The sequence below is a fragment of the Podarcis raffonei genome, chromosome 12 (assembly GCF_027172205.1).
Source record: "Podarcis raffonei isolate rPodRaf1 chromosome 12, rPodRaf1.pri, whole genome shotgun sequence".
Classification (NCBI taxonomy): Eukaryota; Metazoa; Chordata; class Lepidosauria; order Squamata; family Lacertidae; genus Podarcis; species Podarcis raffonei.
This window is the reverse complement of record NC_070613.1, coordinates 4,597,501-4,617,258: the sequence shown is the minus strand read 5'-3', so window position 1 is coordinate 4,617,258 and position 19,758 is coordinate 4,597,501. Positions and strand designations below refer to the sequence as shown.

Sequence of the window (19,758 nt, the reverse complement as noted above, 5' to 3'; positions counted from 1 at the left end):
TGGCAACAGCTGGCCAGGGAGATTCCCCCTCGCTCCTTGGGTATGCTGGGAAATGAACTCCAGACAGAGCATCTTCATGCAAAGAGGAAACTCTTTCCCTTTGCCTTCACTGCAGTACAGTCATACCTCGGGTTACAGATGCTTCAGGTTGTGTTTTTTCGGGTTACGGACCCGCTGAAACCCAGAAGTCATAGCTGTCAACATTTCCCTTTTTTTAAGGGAAATTCCTTTATTCCAAATAGGATTCCTCGCAAGAAAAGGGAAAGGTTGACAGCTATGCCGGAAGTACCGGAAGAGGTTACTTCTGGGTTTCGGGGGTTGCACATGCACAGAAGCGCTAAATTGCACTTTGTGCATGTGCAGAAGCACTGAATCACAACCCATACATGTGCCGCTGCAGGTTGCGAACGCTGCGGGTTGCAAACGTGCATCCCGCACGGATCACATTCGCAACCCGAGCATCCACTGAATTGGGTTTTGGTGGGGTCTTTAATTTTTCAAACTTTAAAAGGGGCACGGCGACAGCCTGACCTACAGGCGCCTTTTAACTTGGAAGGAGATTCCACCCGCTGGCTTTCAAGGGAACGTGGTTGCCAGGAAGTGGTTTCGCGATGACTTCATTTCTCGCCCCCAAACTCTTCCGAGAGCCTTTCGGCAGCCTCGGAGCCGGGAGGAAGAGGAGGAAGAAGAAGGGGATGCGTTTCTCAGTCAAGATGTCCGTCCTGCGCTTCTTGCTCGAGTTGCACGGTGGCGCTTGAACCCAGCAACCGGCTACGGCTTGCGCAATGGTGGCAATGGTGCTGTTGTTGTTGTGTGCCCTCTGTTTCAGCCTTCGCCACCCTGGTCCGGCCTCCAGATAGACTTGTGGCTCCCATCAGTGGATGACTTGGCCAAGTTAGTGGCGTGTAGCTGTGAACCAGCGAGTCCCTTGTTCGGGTCCAGGCATTTGACAGCAAGGTTAAAAACCCGATGATACGCTGTAAAAATATTTTCCATTTCCTCCCGAAAGTAACTTGCAAAATGCGATGCCCTTTAGCAGAGTCAGTTTGCACACTCGGGTGCCAACCCGGCAGACAGGAGTCAGGTAGAGATCTGGGGTTGTCAGAGTGGGATCTACTAACTAATAGATCTCCAGGTGATCTGCAATAGATCGGGCAAAGGTTTCTAACTTCCAACTGTCTTAACAGCAACGAAATGACTTGAGCTGCTAAATTAGGGCCCCTCCTGAAGCTATTTGCACTGTGCTGTTGTGATTATTTGTGCTATTGATAGTATCGCAGCAATCATAGAATCTTAGCATTGGAAGGGATCTCCGAGGGTCATCTAGTCTGGCCCCATAATGCAGGAATCTCAGTGAAAGCATCCAGAACAGGTGGCCATCCAGCCTCTGCTTAAAAACCTCCAAGGAAGGAGAGTCCACCACCTCCGCTGTTATTTGTTTATTTTTGCTTCTTTTAAAGTTGTCCATGGAGGCGCAGGTTAATTCTGTGTCCAGGGCAGCTGTTTATCAGCTCCATCTGGTACGCAGGCTGAGATCCTCCCTGCCCGCGGACTGGTGCATGCTCGCCAGAGTGGTGCATGCTCTGGTTATCTCCCTCTTGGACTACTGCAATGCGCTCTACGTGGGGCTACCTTTGAAGGTGACTCGGAAACTGCAATTAATCCAGAATGCGGCAGCTAGACTGGTGACTGGGAGTGGCCGCCGGGACCACATAACACCGGTCTTGAAAAACCTACATTGGCACCCAGTATGTTTCCGAGCACAATTCAAAGTGTTGGTGCTGACCTTGAAAGCCCTAAACGGCCTCGGTTCAGTATGCCTGAAGGAGCGTCTCCACCCCCATCATTCAGCCCGGACACTGAGGTCCAGCGCCAAGGGCCTTCTGGCGGTTCCCTCCCTGCGAGAAGCGAGATGACAGGGAACCAGGCAGAGGGCCTTCTCGGTGGTGGCGCCCGCCCTGTGGAACGCCCTCCCCTCACATGTCAAGGAAACAAACAACTGTCTGACTTTTAGAAGATGTCTGAAGGCAGATTCCCCATTTAGAGAAGTTTTTAATGTTTGATGTTTTATCATGTTTTTAATATTCTGTTGGGAGCCGCCCAGAATGGCTGGGGAAACCCATCCAGATGGGCGGGGTATAAATAATAAATTATTATTATTATTATTATTATTATTATTATTATTATTAAAGGAAGTCCAACAAAATGTGACTCTGGTGGGACTCGAACCCACAACCTTTGAATGACTTCGCCCAGTCATTAGCCTAGAAGTCCAATGCGCTATCCATTGTGCCACAGAACCTGCTTGCCACCACCTCCGCTGTTGAACAGCTCTTGCCATCAGAAAGATTTTCCCGATGTTTAGCTGGAATCTCCTAGTCTTGTTAATATTTTTATATGGAAATGAGAGCTTGTAGGGCAGCGGCTGAAGAAGGAACAAAAAGGGTTTTCTTGTGTGAGTTTCTTGTGGCTGATTAGCTGCTTTCTCTGTGCAAAGGTCAGAGGGGGCAGGGCTTCTGTTGAGGTAGGTGATTAGCTGTGGGAGGAGCTTGTCAGAGCTTGTAGGGCAGCGGCGCGCGCCTAGCGGCGCGCGCAGTTTGATCCATCTTTTAGATTTAGGGGAGCTAGTCTCAAACGTTTGTTGGGGGAGATATAGGTTTATTTGGGGGGATTTATTTGTCCTGTCTTCACGCTTTTTATGATGGAGGACCGCTGTAGTCACCCCCAACGACACCTTCTCAAGATGGAGGGTGAGGGAACAGCTGCAGTCGCCTGTGGTTCCTGCGCAATGTTTGCCATCTTGCCAAAGGTTGCAGGCAGCTTTACCTGCAGCAATTGCATGTTGATTGCCCTCTTAAAAGACAAAGTCCAGCAACTGGAGGAACGTGTAGCTACGCTCCAAAGAATTAGAGAGCTGGAGCTCTTCTTGGAAGCAACAGAGCACACCGTCTCCACCAAGGAGGAGACAGGGGACTCCCCTGAGAAGGAGGCTAGTTCACCAACACAGGAGCCAGATATATGGAGAAACGTGACTCAAAGAAGTAGGAGGCCCAGGGTTCGCTCTGATTGTTTAGAAATACGCAATCGCTTTGAGGTCCTTTCCCCTAGCATGGAAGACGAAGAGCTGACTCCATTTGAGGATCTCTCCCTCATTACAGTCGATCAGGTATATGAAGACGAGCAGCAAAGGCAGTCTTCAGGGAATGTGCAGGCGACCTTGGAACGGACAGCTCACGGAAGAACCCCGACCAGACCTAAGAGGAGGCGTGTAGTGGTGATAGGGGATTCCCTACTGAGGGGAACAGAAGCAGTGATCTGTGGGCCTGACAAGATGTCTCGGGAAGTGTGCTGTCTCCCCGGGGCTAAGATCCAAGATGTAACTGAACGACTGCAAGGAATCATAAAACCCACTGACAAATACCCCTTCCTCTTGGTTCATGTGGGAACCAATGACACTGCAAGCAATAGCCTCCAGAAGATCAAAAGAGATTACGAGGCTCTGGGCAGGAAATTGAAGCAATTAAATGCACAAATTGTCATCTCATCTGTCCTCCCAGTTGAACGACGTGGCCCAGGGAGAGAGGGAAAAATAGTGGAAGTGAACAACTGGCTTCGCAAATGGTGTAAACAGGAACGGTTTGGATTCTTAGATCACGGAATGCAGTTTCTTGAAGATGGACTTCTGGCAAGCGATGGGCTGCACCTCACAACGGTTGGTAGGAATGTTTTTGCAAAAAATCTCAGAAACCTCATCAGGAGGGCTTTAAACTGACTAATGTGGGGGAGGGAGACAGTGCTCCTGAAGGTAGGAGTCTATCAATTGATGAAGATGATCATCCAAATGTCATAGACCGAATGGAGCAAACAGCACGCAGACCTAGTGGTGGGAGGAAAAAATCCTTAAATAAGAGACACGGGGGAATGATTAATGGACTTCAATGTCTGTACACTAATGCGCAAAGTATGGGAAATAAACAAGATGAGCTTGAGCTCTTGGTACAGCAAACTAAATATGACATAATAGGCATCACTGAAACCTGGTGGGATAAGTCCCACGATTGGAATGTAATAATGGAGGGATACAATCTATTTCAGAGAAACAGACCAGACAAGAAAGGAGGAGGAGTGGCGTTATATGTCAGGGATGTGTATACCTGTGAAGAGATCCAAGATTTAGAACCTCAAAGCCAAAGTGAGAGCATTTGGGTCAAAATTAAGGGAGAGAAGAATAACAGTGACCTCATTGTGGGAGTTTACTATAGATCCCCAAGCCAAACGGAGGACATAGATGATGCCTTCCTGGAACAGATGGCCAAGCATGCAAAAGGAAGGGAGATAGTAGTAATGGGGGACTTCAATTACCCGGATATTTGTTGGATGTCAAACTCAGCCAAGAGCATAAGGTCAAACAGATTCCTCACTGGCCTTGCAGACAACTTCATTGTCCAGAAAGTGGGAGAAGCTACAAGAGGAACAGCCATTTTAGATCTGGTCCTAACCAATGTTGATGACCTGGTTAGTGGGGTAGAAGTGGAAGGATCATTAGGCGCGAGTGATCATGCTCTTCTGAAGTTTACTATACAGCGGAAAGGAGCAGCCAAGCATACTAGGACTCAATTTCTCGACTTTAAGAAAGCCGACTTCATAAAACTTAGGGAAGTGCTGGGTGAGATCCCATGGACAGTAATACTAAAAGGAAAGGGAGTTCATGATGGCTGGGAGTTTGTTAAGAGGGAGATAGTAAAAGCACAACTTCAGGCAATACCAATGAGACGGAAACATGGAAGGTGCCTAAAGAAGCCAGGGTGGCTATCTAAAGAACTTTTAACTGAGTTAAGATTAAAAAAGGATGTGTACAAAAAATGGAAAAGGGGGGAAACCACCAAAGAGGAATTCAAACAAATAGCCAGCACGTGTAGACACAAAGTCAGAAAAGCTAAAGCACAGAATGAACTCAGGCTTGCTAGAGAGGTTAAAAGCAACAAAAAAGGCTTTTATGGGTATGTTCGTAGCAAAAGGAAGAACAAAGAAACAGTGGGGTCACTCAGAGGAGAAGATGGTGAAATGCAAACAGGGGACACAGAAAGGGCTGAACTCCTCAATGCCTTCTTTGCCTCAGTCTTCTCCGATAAAGGAAACAATGCCCGACCTGAAGAATTTGGAGCAAATGATTCAGCAGAGGAAACACAGCCCAGAATAACTAAGGAGATAGTACAAGAATACTTGGCTAGTCTAGATGTATTCAAGTCTCCAGGGCCAGATGAACTGCATCCAAGAGTATTAAAAGAACTGGCAGATGTGATTTCAGAACCACTGGCAGTCATCTTTGAGAATTCCTGGAGAACAGGCGAAGTCCCGGCAGACTGGAGGAGGGCAAATGTTGTCCCTATTTTCAAAAAGGGGAAAAGAGAGGACCCAAATAATTACCGCCCAGTCAGTCTGACATCAATACCAGGGAAGATTCTGGAGCAGATCATTAAGCAAACAGTCTGTGAGCACCTAGAAAGGAGTGCTGTGATCACCAATAGTCAGCATGGATTTCTGAAAAATAAGTCATGTCAGACTAACCTGATCTCGTTTTTTGACAGAATTACAAGCCTGGTAGATGAAGGGAACGCAGTGGATGTAGCCTACCTTGATTTCAGCAAGGCATTTGACAAGGTGCCCCATGATATTCTTGTAAAGAAGCTGGTAAAATGCGGTCTTGACTATGCTACCACTCAGTGGATTTGTAACTGGCTGACTGACCGAACCCAAAGGGTGCTCATCAATGGTTCCTCTTCATCCTGGAGAAGAGTGACTAGTGGGGTGCCACAGGGTTCTGTCTTGGGCCCGGTCTTATTCAACATCTTTATCAACGACTTGGATGATGGACTCAAGGGCATCCTGATCAAATTTGCAGATGACACCAAACTGGGAGGGGTGGCTAACACCCCAGAGGACAGGAACACACTTCAAAACGACCTTGACAGATTAGAGAACTGGGCCAAAACAAACAAGATGAATTTTAACAGGGAGAAATGTAAAGTATTGCACTTGGGCAAAAAAAATGAGAGGCACAAATACAAGATGGGTGACACCTGGCTTGAGAGCAGTACATGTGAAAAGGATCTAGGAGTCTTGGTTGACCACAAACTTGACATGAGCCAACAGTGTGACGCGGCAGCTAAAAAAGCCAATGCAATTCTGGGCTGCATCAATAGGAGTATAGCATCTAGATCAAGGGAAGTAATAGTGCCACTGTATTCTGCTCTGGTCAGACCTCACCTGGAGTACTGTGTCCAGTTCTGGGCACCACAGTTCAAGAAGGACATTGACAAACTGGAACGTGTCCAGAGGAGGGCAACCAAAATGGTCAAAGGCCTGGAAACGATGCCTTATGAGGAACGGCTAAGGGAGCTGGGCATGTTTAGCCTGGAGAAGAGGAGGTTAAGGGGTGATATGATAGCCATGTTCAAATATATAAAAGGATGTCACATAGAGGAGGGAGAAAGGTTGTTTTCTGCTGCTCCAGAGAAGCGGACACGGAGCAATGGATCCAAACTACAAGAAAGAAGATTCCACCTAAACATTAGGAAGAACTTCCTGACAGTAAGAGCTGTTCGACAGTGGAATTTGCTGCCAAGGAGTGTGGTGGAGTCTCCTTCTTTGGAGGTCTTTAAGCAGAGGCTTGACAACCATATGTCAGGAGTGCTCTGATGGTGTTTCCTGCTTGGCAGGGGGTTGGACTCGATGGCCCTTGTGGTCTCTTCCAACTCTATGATTCTATGATTCTATGATTCTATGAATCTTACGGATGTTTTGAAAACCAAAGAAGTTCCTGACTTAAAGCAGACCCCTTTAAAAAGCCAGTGAGTATCAGGATGTTCTGCAAGACCAGAGCATCCATGTTCATGTTATCCAAGCAGCAGTTTGGTGGGGGGTCTTTGTGGGGCATGGGGTGGTGAAGAAAAGGGGATCGAGGCAGAGACAATAATCTCTAGGCTTTATTTTCGTCCTTATCTCTGGTCTGGATTTTTGCTGTAAATAGAGAAGGGGCCTGGCGGTGTGTTATGGCCCCATCTCGCCGTGTTTGCCGACAAAGATTACCGCGGAATGTTAGCTCTTGTTTTCAGCAAACGGCCGGTCTGGAAACTAGCCTGAAGGTCACTCGGTCCAGCCGCAGACCTGAAGGCCATTCTGTGCCCTGAACTGGGGGCAAATCGTGCCCACGTCCTATAACACCCACATTGCATACTTTTGGGAAACTGCGTGGACTCAGGCTGCACCCCAAGTGTTGCCAATAACTGTGTGCATAGGCTTCTGAACAGGACACTAAATAATAATAATAATAATAATAATAATAATAATAATAATAATAATAATAATTTATTATTTGTACCCCGCCCATCTGGCTGGGTTTCCCCAGCCACTCTGGGCGGCTTCCACAAAGACCAAAAATACACTAAGATGCCATACATTAAAAACCTCCCTGAACAGGGCTGCCTTAAGATGTCTTCTGAATGTCAGGTAGTTGTTTATCTCTTTGACATCTGGTGGGAGGGCGTTCCACAGGGAGGGCGCCACCACCGAGAAGGCCCTATACCTGGTTCCCTGTAATTTGGATTCTCGCAGGGAGGGAACCACCAGAAGGCCCTCGGCGCTGGACCTTGGTATCTGGGCAGAACGATGTGGGTGGAGACGCTCCTTCAGGTCTACTGGGCTGAGGCCATTTAGGGCTTTCAAGGTCAGCACCAACACTTTGAATTGTGCTCGGAAATGTACTGGGAGCCAATGTAGGTCTTTCAAGACCGGTGTTACGTGGTCTCAGTGGCCGCCCCCAGTCACCAGTCTAGCTGCCGCATTTTGGATTAGTTGTAGTTTCCGGGTTACCTTCAAAGGTAGCTCCACATAGAGCGCATTGCAGTAGTCCAAGCGGGAGATAACTAGAGCATGCAGCACTCTGGCGAGACAGTCACTAAAATGGACGTATACGTTGCTTTCCTGGGTTGTGCCCATTTGATTTTTCGCATATTTCCATCTTTCTCTCTCCCATATATGCAATGCCCAGAGAAAATTCTTTATCGCCTGTTCTTAACTGGATCTCTGGTCGATTCCCCCCCCTGAAGTGACTGTCAAGCTCTAACCTGATAAAGATCCACAAATTACGCACCCGGTAGTCAAATTTGCTCTGTCAGCTGCGAAGCTCCGTTCTGGCTATGCTAATGCTTTCTAATTTTGAAACTTTATCCTGTAAATTTTTTATCCTGTAAACTTTTATAGGTTATGTTGTGTGGTTTCAGAGGAAAGCCTATCTCTTGCCCTCTGCTGTTCATTGCAAAGGCTTTAGCTATACACAATAAAATGATGGATTGTATCTTTCTCATTGTAATTTTTTAAAAATGCATTTTCCACTTTGCATTTTCCACCTCGTACATCTTTCGTCGTACATTGTTTCTATACCGACTTCCCTGCCTATCACTCCTTGACTTTCTAGGCGACCTTAGCTGGCTGAATATCCGTTAATTTTTGTACCCTATTTCCTGTCCCTCAGTTCCTTCGTTTTGTTAACTGTTGCTCAAGAGATTATCCCTACTTGCAAATTGGTTTTAATATCCTCTCTTTTTAAGTATTCTCCAAAATATTCCCATTCACCCCTTGTTTGCCTCTCACACCAGTTCCTTAGTTTGGCTCTCATACTCGCTCATTCTGCAAACTCTGTCTATTTATACAACCATTGTTCTTTGGTTGGGACACTTTTTTCTTTCCAATTCTTAGCATGACCTATTCTTGCTGCTGCTGTTGAAGCCATGGGTTCAAATCCTGATCTCCGGAGCAGGATAGAACAATCTTCATATAGAACAATCTTCATATCTTCAATATCTCCATCTTCAGATATTGGAAGATGGGTATCATATCTCCTCTCAGTCGCCTCTTTTCCAGGCTTCAACCGTTCCTCATAAGGCAGGCTTCCTCAACCTTTGGCCTACAACTCCCATGATCCCTAGCTAGCAGGACCAGTGGTCAGGGATGCTGGGAATTGTAGTCTCAAAACATCTGGAGGGCCGAGGCTGAGGAAGCCTGTCATAAGACATGGTTTCCAGACCCTTGATCATCTTGGTCGCCCTACTCTGCACATCCTTCTTAAATTGTGGCGTTCCAAAACTGGACACAATATTCCAGATGTGGTCTGACCAAGACAGAATAGAGTGGGACTATGACTGGGGGGGGATGCGGGTGGCGCTGTGGGTTAAACCACAGAGCCTAGGACTTGCCGATCAGAAAGTCAGCGGTTCGAATCCCCGCGACGGGGTGAGCTCCCGTTGTTCAGTCCCTGCTCCTGCCAACCTAGCAGTTTGAAAGCACGTCAAAGTGCAAGGAGATAAATAGGTACCACTCTGGCAGGAAGGTAAACGGTGTATCCGTGCGCTGTTCTGGTTTGCCAGAAGTGGCTTAGTCATGCTGGCCACATGACCCGGAAGCTGTACACCGGCTCCCTCGGCCAGTAAAGCGAGATGAGTGCCGCAACCCCAGAGTCGGTCACGACTGGACCTAACGGTCAGGGGTCCCTTTACCTTTATGACTCAGGGAAATGAGATGGTGTTGCTTATTCATTTTGATTTGTTTGCGGGGAGGCTAGACAAGGTTGCATCAAAGCAAGTGTTATCCCACACTTGTATGGTTTTCCCATCACTTTCCATATCACAAAAAAAATCAGATATTCTGGGGAAGTGGGTTTCTTGCGCAATCAACTTTAATTGCGCAACCAGAATTTGCCAGAATGTGATCGAATGTGCTGTGCGAATAGGTCTTTCCTTTTGTCATTATGCTTCATTAGATGACCCCCAGACTTTTCCCACTCTATGCATAATTTTATAAGCCTCTGGTCCCCTTTACTGGACAGTGGTACCTTGGTTCTCAAACGCCTTGGTACTCAAACAACTTGGAACCCAAACACTGCAAACCCAGAAGTAAGTGTTCCAGTTTGCGGACTTTTTTCAGAAGCCGAACGTGCTCCGTTTTGAGGGTTACACTTCCGTTTTGAGTGCCACGCTTCCGATTTGGGTGTTACGCTGAGATCTGTCTATTTTTGCTATTATTTTGCGTTTTTGTTTTTACGGCTCTTTTCGTTTTGTTCTTGTGGCTGTGTGGAGCCCAGTTCAGCTACTGGTGGATTGATTGTGTGACTGCAGTACACTGTTTATTGCTTTCATTTTATGGGTCAGTGGTCTTATTAGATAGTACAATCCATGTTAAATTGCAGTTTTAGGGGTTGTTTTTAAAAGTCTGGAACGGATCGATCCATTTTGCATTACTTCCTACGGGAAAGCACGCCTTGGTTTTGGAACGCTTTGGTTTTGGAACGGATTTCCGGAACAGATTAAGTTTGAGAACCAAGGTACCAAGGTGCTTGTCTTTTCCCCCTGAGCTAAAAACCTCCAAGCATTGTAAAATTTCATCCAGGATTTGGTCCAGCCCCTTCGTCATTCAGGTCCCTGCCCCAGTCTTCATGCCCTAAGTTAATCTTCTGTTCCTGAGAATAAATATATCATCGCAGACAAAACCAGGCAGAATGTAGTCTGTGGTTCTTCAGCGGAGGAACCCCACAAATTTCCGGTGAACCACTTTGACGCTGTTGAGATTCTTGCAGAAGAACGTTGGCTTGGGTGGAGCACAGAGGCAGTTCATGGCAGTCGAAGTTCCCGGACACCTTTTAAAAAGCAGTCCCACGTAGAACATGTTGCTGTCGTCTAATCTGGATGCGATTAGGTTGTGACTCACAGCGGCTAGGTTATTCGTCGGCAGGAAAGGGTGCAGCTTGCAAACCAGTTTTGAGCTGATAAAACACATTTCACATCAGTGTCTAGGTGCAATACAGGGTCCAATAGCACCCCCAAGCTATGAATAACAGGTGTCTCTAGGGGGAATGCAAACCCCCCAAAAAGCAGTAGGGCTGGGCGATACCTGGTTTTCAGCATCATGATACGTCACCGACTAAACATCGCAATACAGTGGTACCTCGGGTTAAGTACTTAATTCGTTTCGGAGGTCCATTCTTAACCTGAAACTGTTCTTAACCTGAAGCACCACTTTAGCTAATGGGGCCTCCTGCTGCCACCGCAGCCGATTTCTGTTCTCATCCTGAAGCAAAATTCTTAACCTGAGGTACTACTTCTGGGTTAGCAGAGTCTGTAACCTGAAGTGTACATAACCTGAAGCGTATGTAAGCCGAGGTAACACTGTATTGTTTTTGGCACCCTATACAGTTTGGCACCCTATACAGTGGTACCTCGGGTTAAGTACTTAATTCGTTCCGGAGGTCCGTTCTTAACCTGAAACTGTTCTTAACCTGAAGCACCACTTTAGCTTAAGGGTCCTCCTGCTGCCGCTGCGTCGCCGGAGCACAATTTCTGTTCTCATCCTGAAGCAAAGATCTTAACCTGAAGCACTATTTCTGGGTTAGCGGAGTCTGTAACCTGAAGCGTATGTAACCTGAAGCATCTGTAACCCGAGGTACCACTGTATACCAATATACCGCAGTGTCTGAAATAAGAGTGGAACTATGTAGAGGCACTGACTGGCTTCATGGTTTTCCACACACTGTGATTTTTGCAGAACGCACAGACGCATGCGCACGCACATCATGATTTGCAATACAGTGGTACCTCGGGTTACAGACGCTTCAGGTTACAGACTCCGCTAACCCAGAAATAGTACCTTGGGTTAAGAACTTTGCTTCAGGATGAGAACAGAAATCACGCAGCAGCAGCAGGAAGCCCCATTAGCTAAAGTGGTACCTCAGGTTAAGAACAGTTGCAGGTTAAGAATGGACCTCCAGAACGAATTAGGTTCTTAACCCGAGGTACCACTGTATGTCATAACCTGGTTCTCAAACGCCTTGGTACTCAAACAACTTGGAACCCAAACACTGCAAACCTGGAAGAAAGTGTTCCAGTTTGCGAACTATTTTCAGAAGCCGAATGTGCTCCGTTTAGAGTGTTACGCTTCCAATTTGAGTGCCATGCTTCCGTTTTGAGTGTTACGTCGAGCAAATAACTTTACTATTTATTTTGTGTTATTGTTTTTGCGGCTATTTTTTGTTTTGTTTTTGTGACTGTGACTGTGACTGTATGGAACCCAGTTCAGCTACTGATTGATTGTGTGACTTCGGTACATTGTTTATTGCTTTCATTTTATGGATCAGTGGCCTCGTTAGGTAGTAAAATTCATGTCAAATTGCTGTTTTAGGGGTTGTTTTTCAAAGTCTGGAACGGAATAATCTTTTTTGCATTACTTTCTGTGGGAAAGCACGCCTTGGTTTTGGAACGCTTTGGTTTTGGAACAGACTTCCGGAACGGATTAAGTTTGAGAACCAAGGGACCACTGTATATAGTAAGGTCACAAATACTGAAACCGACATCGCAATATGGACTTCATACCAGCTTAGGACGATATATCAATATATCGGCCAGCCCTACAACACAGGTTTGTTGGTTTGAAGCACTTGTACAGCCAAAAAGGCTTCTAGAGCAAGTTACAGAGAATTGGTTAAAACGAGCCAGCTGCCTCCTGCAGGTTTATGAGCTGAAAGACGCAGCACAAAAGGAAAAGGTGACAGGGATGGAAGAGGAAAAAAGCGAAGTCGGGCACAGAGGTGGTATATCTTTTGTTGGGCTGGGCATTTTCTCAGCCAGTGGTACTTCTGTTCTCTTGGTTTTGGCATCCTTGCCCACATTATCAACACCACATCAGTTCAGGACTTCTGAAGGTCTTCCTATGAATGAATGATCGGAAGGGGTGATGGAGTCAAGTGTTGTCACTATACTGGTTTTTGTTGTTGTTGTTTAGTCGTTTAGTCGTGTCCGCCTCTTCGTGACCCCCTGGACCAGAGCACGCCAGGCACTCCTGTCTTCCACTGTCTCCCGCAGTTTGGTCAAACTCATGCTGGTAGCTTCAAGAACACTGTCCCACCATCTCGTCCTCTGTCGTCCCCTTCTCCTTGTGCCCTCCATCTTTCCCAACATCAGGGTCTTCTCCAGGGAGTCTTCTCTTCTCATGAGGTGGCCAAAGGATTGGAGCCTCAGCTTCAGGATCTGTCCTTCCAGTGAGCACTCAAGGCTGATTTCCTTCAGAATGGAGAGGTTGGATCTTCTTGCAGTCCATGGGACTCTCAAGTGTCTCCTCCAGCACCAGAATTCAAAAACTATACTGGTTAGGGTTGGGTTTTTTTGCAGTCAAAACTCACCAGAACTCAGTTCCGGTCCCTCTCAGGTGGCACCATTGCCACTGTGAGTTCTGGCACCTCTTTTTCTAGAGAAAAATAGCACTGACGCTGACTACAGTCATACCTCGGCTTACGAACGCTTTGGGTTGCGTTTTCAGGTTGCGGACCGCGCCAAACCTGAAAGTACTGGAACAGGTTACAGTCATACCTCGGGTTGCGAATACTGCGGGTTACATCTTTTCAGGTTACTTTTCAGGGTTACTTCTGGGTTTCGCTGCTCGCGCATGCACAGACCCGCAAAATAACGTCACGCGCATGCGCTGGTTGCATTCCGGAACGGATCCCGTTCGCAACAAGAGGTACCACTGTACTTCCAGGTTTTAGCGCTCGCGCATGCGCAGGAACACAAACTGACTTCACGCACATGCGCAGGCGCGTGTTCCGCGCATGCGCAAACGCGGCGCTTCAGGCTGCGGGCTGAAGGTTGCAAATGTACTCCCCGCACGGACATAGCTGTCAACTTTCAGATTTGAAAATAAAGGATCAGCAGCCTCACCTGTCCTGGGGACAGTCTACGGGATATCTAACAATCCAGGATAGCCGCAGGAAGCAGCAGGAAACGGCACTAGAATAAGTGAATTTCCTGCCATAAAAAGGGATAGTTGACAACTATGCGCACGGATCACGTTTGCAACCCGAGGTAGGACTGTATTCGGAAGCTTCAATGTCCCAATCCAAACTTGCAATTTAGCGGACCCTTTCTAAAAAAGAATTGTGCAATTATTCCTTTTATCTCTCGCTCCCTGGGACGTATCATTGCTTTATTGCACTTTTAAAAAAATATACGAGTGTGTAAACATTTTATTTTGTTACTCTGGATTGTGTTTCCGCTTCCCCGGCTCCCTTTGGGAGGAAGGGTGGTGCGAAAATGCAACAATTAAAATTCTCCTTATATATAGTTTTGTGTGATTGTTTGCCCTGTGTGCTGCCTCTGCCACCGCCTCCTCCTTCCTGAATTTAACCGTACGGGCGAGATCCCACTGAGTCAGAGATCACGTAGTAAACTGGGTGATGTCATGGCATAATATTTGACTGATGTTCCAAGACATTAGTAAACTCGTGTGTGTGCTGATCTGTACAACTAATCAGATTTGGCTCATTGTGGTGATGAGCGACTGGGTGGGGAGCAATTTTAAATGAATAAGTCATTTTGTTTTGTTCTTTGTTTTAAATAGCTTTTATTGGTTTTTCAATATATACATCCTTTATGAAGTATCTCTCTTAACAATTTTCCGTTTTTTCCCTGCTTCCCTCATACTTCCACTTTGTTTCGTTGTTTAGTCGTTTGGTCGTGTCCGCCTCTTCGTGACCCCCTGGACCAGAGCACGTCAGGCACTCTTGTCTTCCACTGCCTCCCGCAGTTTGGTCAAACTCATGCTGGTAGCTTCAAGAACACTGTCCCACCATCTTGTCCTCTGTCGTCCCCTTCTCCTTGTGCCCTCCATCTTTCCCAACATCAGGGTCTTCTCTTCTCATGAGGTGGCCAAAGTATTGGAGCCTCAGCTTCAGGATCTGTCCTTCCAGTGAGCACTCAGGGCTGATTTCCTTCAGAATGGAGAGGTTTGATCTTCTTGCAGTCCATGGGACTCTCAAGAGTCTCCTCCAGCACCATAATTCAAAAGAGCATCCATTCTTCGGCGATCAGCCTTCTTGATGGTCCAGCTCTCACTTCCATACATCACTACTGGGAAAACCATAGCTTTAACTATACGGACCTTTGTTGGCAAGGTGATGCCTCTGCTTTTTAAGATGCTGTGGGTTGCCTACCCTGCCCTATAGCTTCAGATCTTCATCAATGTCCTCCTAACTGAATGAGCTTTGACATTAGCCCAGCGAGGGCTTGCATCCTGGGATATTTTGGCCCTGTGGTAGAAGGGGATTGCACTTTCTAATCGCTTCTTCTCCTTCCTTTCTTCTTCCAGAAGGACTTGGCGTACCTGCAGCAGTGGCTGGAAGCGTTCGTCGCAAATTTTGAGAAGATCATCACCGTACATTCCATGGAACCAAGGAGGTAAGCAGAATGCATCTCGTTCTTTGCTGATCCAACAATGTTGGTGGGCATTCAGCTACTTGGTGGATAGGACTCCCTTCCGGCCCTTGAGGGTGAGATGGAAGATGGGGGCTGAATGGAAATTAGGCAATGAAACTAGGCATACTTTTCTCATAATATACCGTATTTTTCGCTCTATAGGACGCCCCGGACCATAGGAGGGGGAGAACAGGGGGGGGGGAATTCTCCCCCTCTCTGCTCAGCGCCTCTTCAGCGAAGCGGCAGGAGAACCGGAGCCCCTTCCATTTCTCCTCCCGCTTTGCTGAAGGGGCGCTGCGCAGAGAGGGAAAACTGTGCAGCGCCTCTCCAGCGAAGCGAAGCCTGGAGAGCAAGAAGGATCAGTGTGCACCGACCCCTCTCGCTCTCCAGGCGGCTATCTGCAAGCCTTCGGAGCGTGGCGGGAACTCCTGCGGATAGCTGCCTGAAGCCCCCGGAGCGCAGCCTTTGAAGCCTCCGCAGAACAGTGGGGTGCCTTCACGCCACTGCCCTGCGGAGGCTTTGCGCAGCCATCCCCAAGCTAGAACAGGGAGACGGAGTGCTGCGCAGCGCTCCGTTTCGCTGTTTTGGCTTCAGGGACAGCCTTTGAAGCCTCCGCAGGGCAGCGGGGTGCCTTCACCCCGCTTTCCTGCGTAGGCTTTGCGCAGCTAACCCCAAGCTAGAACAGCGAGACAGAGCGCTGCGCAGCACTCCCTCTCCCTGTTCCGGCTTTGGGCTTAGCCGTGCAGCCTGCATTCGCTCTATAGGACGCACACACATTTCCCCTTAATTTTTTGGGGGGGAAAGGTGCGTCCTATAAAGTGAAAAATACAGTAATAGCAAGCAGCTCTTAATGCCATTGGTTCAGCAAGTGCTTGGGGAAGTATCCCATTTGCCCAACAGGAGGGCCGTTCCCAGCTTGGCCTGCTAGCATCACCCTCTTTTGGCCAGGGCTGCAATATGTCCGGAATTTCCCAGACATAGCCGGGATTCGTCCGTCAAAAATGGCGTCCGGGCAGAATTTTCAAAAATCGGTTTTAATGTCCAGGGAAAGCCAGGTGTGTGGCAGCCCATATCAAACAATTTCCCTTAAAAACTTGGATTTTGTTGGAGATTTTGCAGGAAAAGCTTTGGGCAGGGGAAAGACGAAAAAGGCTTTTGCGCCCGGATTTTCACTTTTTGAAATGTGGCAACCCTATTGCGGTTCCTGCCTTGGCTCATTGGGCCTGCTTAAGGCATGACTTTTCTGCGTGGCGAGCAATGCTTGCAGGCGTGTGAAAAAACACCCAAATGCCCTTGGTGGAAATCACTTGTCTCGAGGCCTCGACTTAAGCCTCGACTTTTCTGTTCCCAACACCATTTGTGTGTTCCCTCGGCCTGCGATTAGCACACTTCCTGGTTTCCACACTGCCGTTGTGTTGCCACACACACACACACACACAACTGCCTGTTGCGACAGTTACTGGAGGGGATCCATCTATGGTGTAGTTTACCGCTCCTTCTGAGTAGGAGATGTGTGTGTCTGAGAGAAAGAGAAAGAAGGTGGGGAGTACATATTATACAGTGGTACCTTCTTTCTCAAACTTAATCCATTCCGGAAGTCCGTTCCAAAACCAAAGCGTTCCAAAACCAAGGCATGCTTTCCCATATAAAGTAATGCAAAACGGATTAATCCTTTTCAGACTTTTAAAAAGAACCCCTAAAGCAGCGATTTCACATGGATTTTACTCTCTAACGAGACCATTGATCTATAAAATGAAAGCAATAATCAACGCACTGTACTATAAAATAAATAAGACAGTATTGTAGATGATAAAAGTTAAAATTATTATTTTTTCTTACCTGTCATTTGTTTGGATGGGGGTCTTTTATCCATTTCCGCAGTCACACAATCAGTCAGTCGGTAGCGGAACTGGGTTCCACACAGCCACAAAAACAAATTAATTGAAAAAGCCTCAAAAACAAAAACGCAAAATAAATAGCAAAAACAAAAGTGCCACACTTTATCCATTCCAGAAGTCCGTTTGACTTCCGAAATGTTCGAAAACCAAGGCGTGGCTTCTGATTGGTGCAGGTGCCCGTGACCAACAGCTGCGTCGGATGTTTGGCTTCCGAAAAACATTCGAAAACCAGAACACTTACTTCCGGGTTTTCAGAGTTTGAGAACCAAGGAAACCACTGTATTGCCTTTTCTTATCTTATTGTTTGGCTATATATTCTGCAAGCACCTCTTCCAGCTGTGCATCCCATCTTTTCTTTGCAGAAAAATGTGAGCTGGTTTTTTTGGGGGGGGGGTTGCTTAATCTGCAAAGTATTGGTGGACGGCTAGGGGGCTTGGATTGGTGAATTTAAGCTCTTCGTGCTCTGTTTATGTGATGCGCAATTTCTGTCCCGGAAACGGTTTATGGTCCCGCCCCTCCCGCCCCTGGAAAGCCAAGATCTCTTGTTGAAGGTGCTGGGTGTTTCTGGGAGAGAGCCTTATCTCCCTCACTGAACTACAATTCCCAGAGTTCCCCGGGAAGAGGGGTTGACCGTTAAACCGCTACCTGGAAGCCCCTTTGACTTTTCTGCCGACCGTACGATGGGTATCGCTTGAACCACCTTTGTTTTTGCGGCTCCTGAAAGGAATGAAGCGGTCTGGATGAAAAAAAAACTTCCTTGCCCCTATCCTGTTTATGGGATGCTCTCCCCAAGGAGGTTCGGCTGGCGCCTTCAATATACACCTTTAGGCGAAAATAATAATAAAAATAATAATAACAACAACAACAACAACAACAACAACAACAACAACAACAACAGCAACAGCAACATCTCTTTTTCAACTGCCCAGATGCCTTGGAAGAAGACTTGCCTGATAATCCCCTTTCTGTACCTCCTTCTGCCAGGGAGTGTAGCTTTTTCTCCTTATAGCATCACAACACTCCTCTGGAGCAGATTTAGCAGAGTGATCCCATGGTGTCATTGGCCAAGCCAGTTTTACCCACCTGAGTAACTTCGGAAGGGAATGATGTTCTCGAGGGCTGATTTCCACAGAGGATAGTTTGCAAACTTATTTTTTATGCCCTTTTTTTGCAGGCCGGAGGACTCTGTCTCCGAGATCCCGCTGCTCCCCTGTGACGTCCTGCAGACGTTGACCCAGCAGCTGACGTCTTGTGTGAACCAGATTTCCCGCCAGGAGGTGGCTGAGGCAGGCCTCAACCAGGCCCTCTTGCTGATCAAGTTCTTCATCATCATTTGCCGGTAGGTGTTGTTATTCCTCCTCGTTTTTGGACTCTGGCTAGCGCTGCTTCTCATCTTCTGACTTTTATTTTATTTTTAAATACTTTATTGAATTGCAATAAGAAAAACCAAACAATATCACAAGCAAAAAAGGGAAAATAACAAATTACACAAAAGGAAGGGAAAAAAATGACACACCAGAAAATACATAAAAACTTAAACTTCCCTCCATCCATGTTTGACCTCTTTCCCTTAATCTTCTTTTATTCATTGTGTTATTAATATTACACTGTTTTTATTCCACTTCTATCCATTTCCTCAATATTTCTACCCTGCAAACTTTATTCATTGCATATCAATATACAGTGGTACCTCTGGTTAAGTACTTAATTCGTTCCGGAGGTCTGTTCTTAACCTGAAACTGTTCTTAACCTGAAGCACCACTTTAGCTAATGGGGCCTCCGGCTGCCGCCGGAGCACTATTTCTGTTCTCATCCTGAAGCAAAGTTCTTAACCCGAGGTACTAGTTCTGGGTTAGCGGAGTCTGTAACCTGAAGCGTCTGTAACCCAAGGTACCACTGTATTTGTTCCAGAACAATGTTTTCTCATATACTCCTTTATACAATCCTATTCTTCAATTAATTTTTGAGCTTGTCCTCTTATCGCTGCCGTGAGTCTAGCAGAAACTATATATTCACAAAATTTGACCTGCCACTCTCAAACAGATGGGATTTCAGCCCCCCCCTTCCAATTTTTTTGCTATAAGTATTCTGGCAGCAGCTGTTGCATATAAGAATTCTTTTTTCTTGGTCGCAGGAATGTCTTCTGTTATCTTCTGACTTTTTATAGACATCCAAAGGCGGACCCATTTTGGGAAGCTAATAATAATAATAATAATAATAATAATAATAATAATATTTATACTCCACCCATCTTGCTGGGTTTCCCCAGCCACTCTGGGCAGCTTCCAACAGAATATTAAAAGCACAATCAAACATCAAACATTCAAAACTTCCCTAAACAGGGCTGCCATCAGATGTCTTCTAAAAGTCAGATAGTTGTTTATTTCCTTGACATCTGATGGGAGGGCGTTCCACAGGGCGGGCGCCACCACCGAGAAGCGGTTGCTTTTAAAAGTCTGGAATGGATTAATCCGTTTTGCATTACTTTCTATTGGATAGCGCGCCTTGGTTTTCGAACGCTTCGGTTTTGGAATGGACTTCTGGAACGAATTAAGTTTGAAAACCAA

At 46.7% G+C, this 19,758-nt stretch overlaps 1 protein-coding gene and 1 non-coding gene across 6 annotated transcripts in view; one reads left to right on the top strand and one right to left on the bottom strand.

The window, feature by feature from the left end:
• The window catches only part of NBEAL2 (neurobeachin like 2), a 217,823-nt gene that overhangs the window by 67,903 nt on the left and 130,162 nt on the right, over positions 1 to 19,758 (top strand). For 4 of the 5 annotated variants that reach the window (XM_053409367.1, XM_053409366.1, XM_053409369.1 and 1 more), the window contains exons 2-3: positions 15,187 to 15,275; positions 18,366 to 18,530. In XM_053409367.1, coding sequence (XP_053265342.1) covers positions 15,187 to 15,275; positions 18,366 to 18,530 — 254 coding nt within the window. Of the gene's footprint in view, positions 1 to 15,186; positions 15,276 to 17,897; positions 17,988 to 18,365; positions 18,531 to 19,758 lie in introns of those variants that run through there. The other variant, XM_053409370.1, reaches the window with a different exon arrangement.
• TRNAR-UCU (transfer RNA arginine (anticodon UCU)) lies at positions 2,209 to 2,302 on the bottom strand. Its single transcript has 2 exons — positions 2,266 to 2,302; positions 2,209 to 2,244 (listed from the first exon to the last, which is right to left on the bottom strand). It is a non-coding gene; the product is annotated as a tRNA-Arg (tRNA).